The sequence below is a fragment of the Mustela nigripes genome, chromosome 16 (genome assembly GCF_022355385.1).
Source record: "Mustela nigripes isolate SB6536 chromosome 16, MUSNIG.SB6536, whole genome shotgun sequence".
NCBI classification, from domain to species: domain Eukaryota; kingdom Metazoa; phylum Chordata; class Mammalia; order Carnivora; family Mustelidae; genus Mustela; species Mustela nigripes.
Genome location: NC_081572.1, coordinates 56,997,305 through 57,000,304, shown reverse-complemented (window position 1 = coordinate 57,000,304; position 3,000 = coordinate 56,997,305). Strand labels below are relative to the sequence as shown.

General features: G+C 58.6%; 1 protein-coding gene across 1 annotated transcript in view; it reads right to left on the bottom strand.

Annotated features, from left to right (window-relative positions):
* The window catches only part of CCDC42 (coiled-coil domain containing 42), a 12,248-nt gene extending 10,850 nt beyond the window's left edge, over positions 1–1,398 (bottom strand). Inside the window, exon 1 of the mRNA XM_059378590.1 lies at positions 1,364–1,398. Coding sequence (XP_059234573.1) covers positions 1,364–1,398 — 35 coding nt within the window. The remainder of the gene's footprint in view (positions 1–1,363) is intronic.
* Positions 1,399–3,000: the final 1,602 nt, after the last annotated feature.

Sequence of the window (3,000 nt, the reverse complement as noted above, 5' to 3'; positions counted from 1 at the left end):
GGGGGGGGGGGGGGGGGGGGGGGGGGGGGGGGGGGGGGGGGCGCGGTTGCTGGCTGGGCTCTTGCTTCTCCCTTCCTGCTGCTTCTCAGGGACCCACAGAGGGAAAGACGGCGGGAGACTGGCGGGTCCGCAGCTCAGGGTGGGTGTGGGCAAGTGCCGGGAGATCGGGTTACCCGGCAACAGGCCTCCTGGTTCTGAGGGCCGCCGGCAGAACCCAGGCTCTGCCCTCTGACCCTGGTCCCCGCGTGGACCCCAGTCCCGCTGGAACCCCGCCTTCATTTAACCTCCCCGAAGGAGCTCTGGGAGATTAGGCCTGATCAGGTTCTGGCGTCTAGGCCTGGGAGGCAGGGTCTGGGGGTCCACGGCCCAACAGGGGGTTTCGGTGGAGGGGAGTCCTTGGGGGCTCAGGTGTGTATGAGGGTGAGGGGGCGGCTGGTGCTGGGACAGTCCGCCCAGAAGTAAAGGAGGCTGGGGTGGGGGCCCGCGGGAGGGGGGAGGCCCCGACCTTGAGGACCAAGCGGTGGGTCCGGTAGGCAGGGAGGGTGCCTGGGGACCAAAGAGGCCGCGGGGGCGGGGGGGTGGAGGGGTCCCCCGCCCCGCCGGTGTAGCCGGCTCAGGGCCAGGGCCATCAGAATATGAAGAAAAGCTGCCCCCTGGCACCGTGACCGGCACAGATTTCCCACGTGTCCCCGATGAGGGCTGCCTTCCTTCATCCCGTGAGCGCTCCAGACTGGAGACCCCGTGGGAAGCGGGAGCCCCGGGGTCTCGGGCTGAGGGGCGGGCGGTGCCGGCCTCGACCTCGAGTCCCTGCTCCGGACACAGGCTTCCGGCCGAGCGCCGTCCCCTCGGTCCCCCGCCCGCGGCGGCCGCGGGGTTCGGCCCCTCCTGGTCTGGGGCGGGGGTCCCTCCCGGGCCGGGCGGTGCCCCAAGCGCGCAAGCCCACCCCGCGGCATCGCCGGTCTTCTGCCGCCCCCTGCTGGCCGACCGACGCGGGCCCGAGGGGAAGGTGAGGTGGGGGCGCTGCCCAGCCCCCTCCCCAGTGCCCTCAGGAGCCGGCCACCGCCCGCAGGGACAGGGGTGGGGGAAGCAGGACACCCCCTACCCCTCCCTCAGGACCCCAGCCCGCAGTGGTTCTCACCGGGAGCTTCCCAAGAAACGGGGTCCGCTAAAAGGGGACGTTTCTCTCCTTGTGCGCTCCTAGGGCTGGCGCAGGCAAGCTGGGCTTTACCTTCTTTTTCCCCTTGAGGAGGGGGCTGTCTGCTTCTCGGGTCACCTGTTTGCCAGAGTATATGCACGAATCCTGGGGTGCATCTGTGGCGTCAGGGGGCCCAGGGCCAAGCTCCTTCTGGGGCTTCCTCCGCACCTCGCACGAGAACCTTCTTCAGCACTGCTCGCCATCAGGGGCCTCTGGGGTCTCACTACCCCGCCTCAGAGGCCGTAGGGAGGATGCAGGGCTGTCTGGGAGTCCCAGGCTTTCGGTTCTTTCTGGGTGTACATCCAGATATGGGATCGCCTGGTCACACCTTAGCTCCAGTATTGCGTCCAGTATTATGAGGAACCACCGTGCGGCCCTCCAGGGTGACTGCGCATTTCACATGCCCGCCAGCGGGCCGTGACGGTTCCAATCTCCCTACACCTCCACCAATGCCGCGCATCTCTGTTTTTTCAGTAGCAGCCATCCCGATTGGGTGAGAGGTGATAGATAGCTCACCTAAAATTATATTACCTTTAATTACGAGAGTAATAAGGGATGATATTCTCATTCTAGAACATTCAAGTGATACCAGTCTAGCTGGAGCCCAGTTGGTCCACCATCAGACGCTGTGTCCCAGAGCCCATGTTCACATGAGCTCCAAAAATACCCCTGCCGAGGGGTGCCTGGGTGGCTCAGTTGTTAAGCTTCTGCCTTTGGCTCGGGTCATGATCTCAGGGTCCTGGGATCAAGCCCCACATCGGGCTCTCGGGCTCTCTGCTCCGCTGGGAGCCTGCTTTCCCATCTCTCTCTGCCTACTTGTGATCTCTCTATCAAAGAAATAAATAAAATCTTTAAAAAAATAAAAAATTAAAATCTCTTCCATGGGATGTCTCTCCTCCAGGTCCTACAGATACAGAGCTCAGGGTCTGTGAGCTTTCCAAGAGCCTAAACAATGTTTGAGGCCTGGAAATGATTATTGGCTCTCAGATACAAAAAGGAAGCCATGAAATAAAGGATAAATGTTTAATTAAAAGCATACAAACGTAATATCCCAACTTTCTGAGTTTTCAACTTTAGCATTTCACACATTCAAAAGGAATCTGAAGATCCGATTTTCTCACTTCTCAAGAATTTCCAATTCTGCACAGATTTTTGGAAAAAAATCAAAGCAAATTGAGAACTAAATGAGTTACTCACTGACAATTTCAAAAGTGAGGTTGTGAAAATCCTCTCACTTCCCCCACCCAATCCAAATCGTGTTCAGTGTTGATGGGAGTGAATTTTAATTTGCTTGCTATGGTGGGGGTTAGGTCTTCCTTAAGTTCCTTGCAAGGTTGGGTTTCTAAGATGGCCCATGTAGGTTTTCACTAACAGAATTGTGCAAGACAGCAGTCTCACTGAACCCAGGAAACATTCTGTTACTCTCTTTGGCAGCTCGCGGAGCCTGAGGATGACAGGCCCCAGTGGAGGCAGTTTCAAGGGCATCTTGCCGCACAAGGGAGAGGTTCTGCCTCTCGCTGGCTAGCCATGCGCCAACTCTGAACCTGGAGTCTGGCCCCAAACCTCAGCCTGCTCCGTGGTTTGTCCTTGAAATAGTAAATGACTCCTTGCTGTGTTCTGATGCCTGCTTTCCCACCGCTTATGTTTCTGAGAACAGAATCCCCACTGGCCCCAACTAAAAGACCTCTGCTGAACAGTGGCTGAAATCATCCCTTTCCTTCTGACCTCGGTGTTCTAGGAATGTGGCCCTCTCCCTGCATCAGGAAGCTGGCGGATGCTCTTGGTCCTACTATGGGAGCTTCACC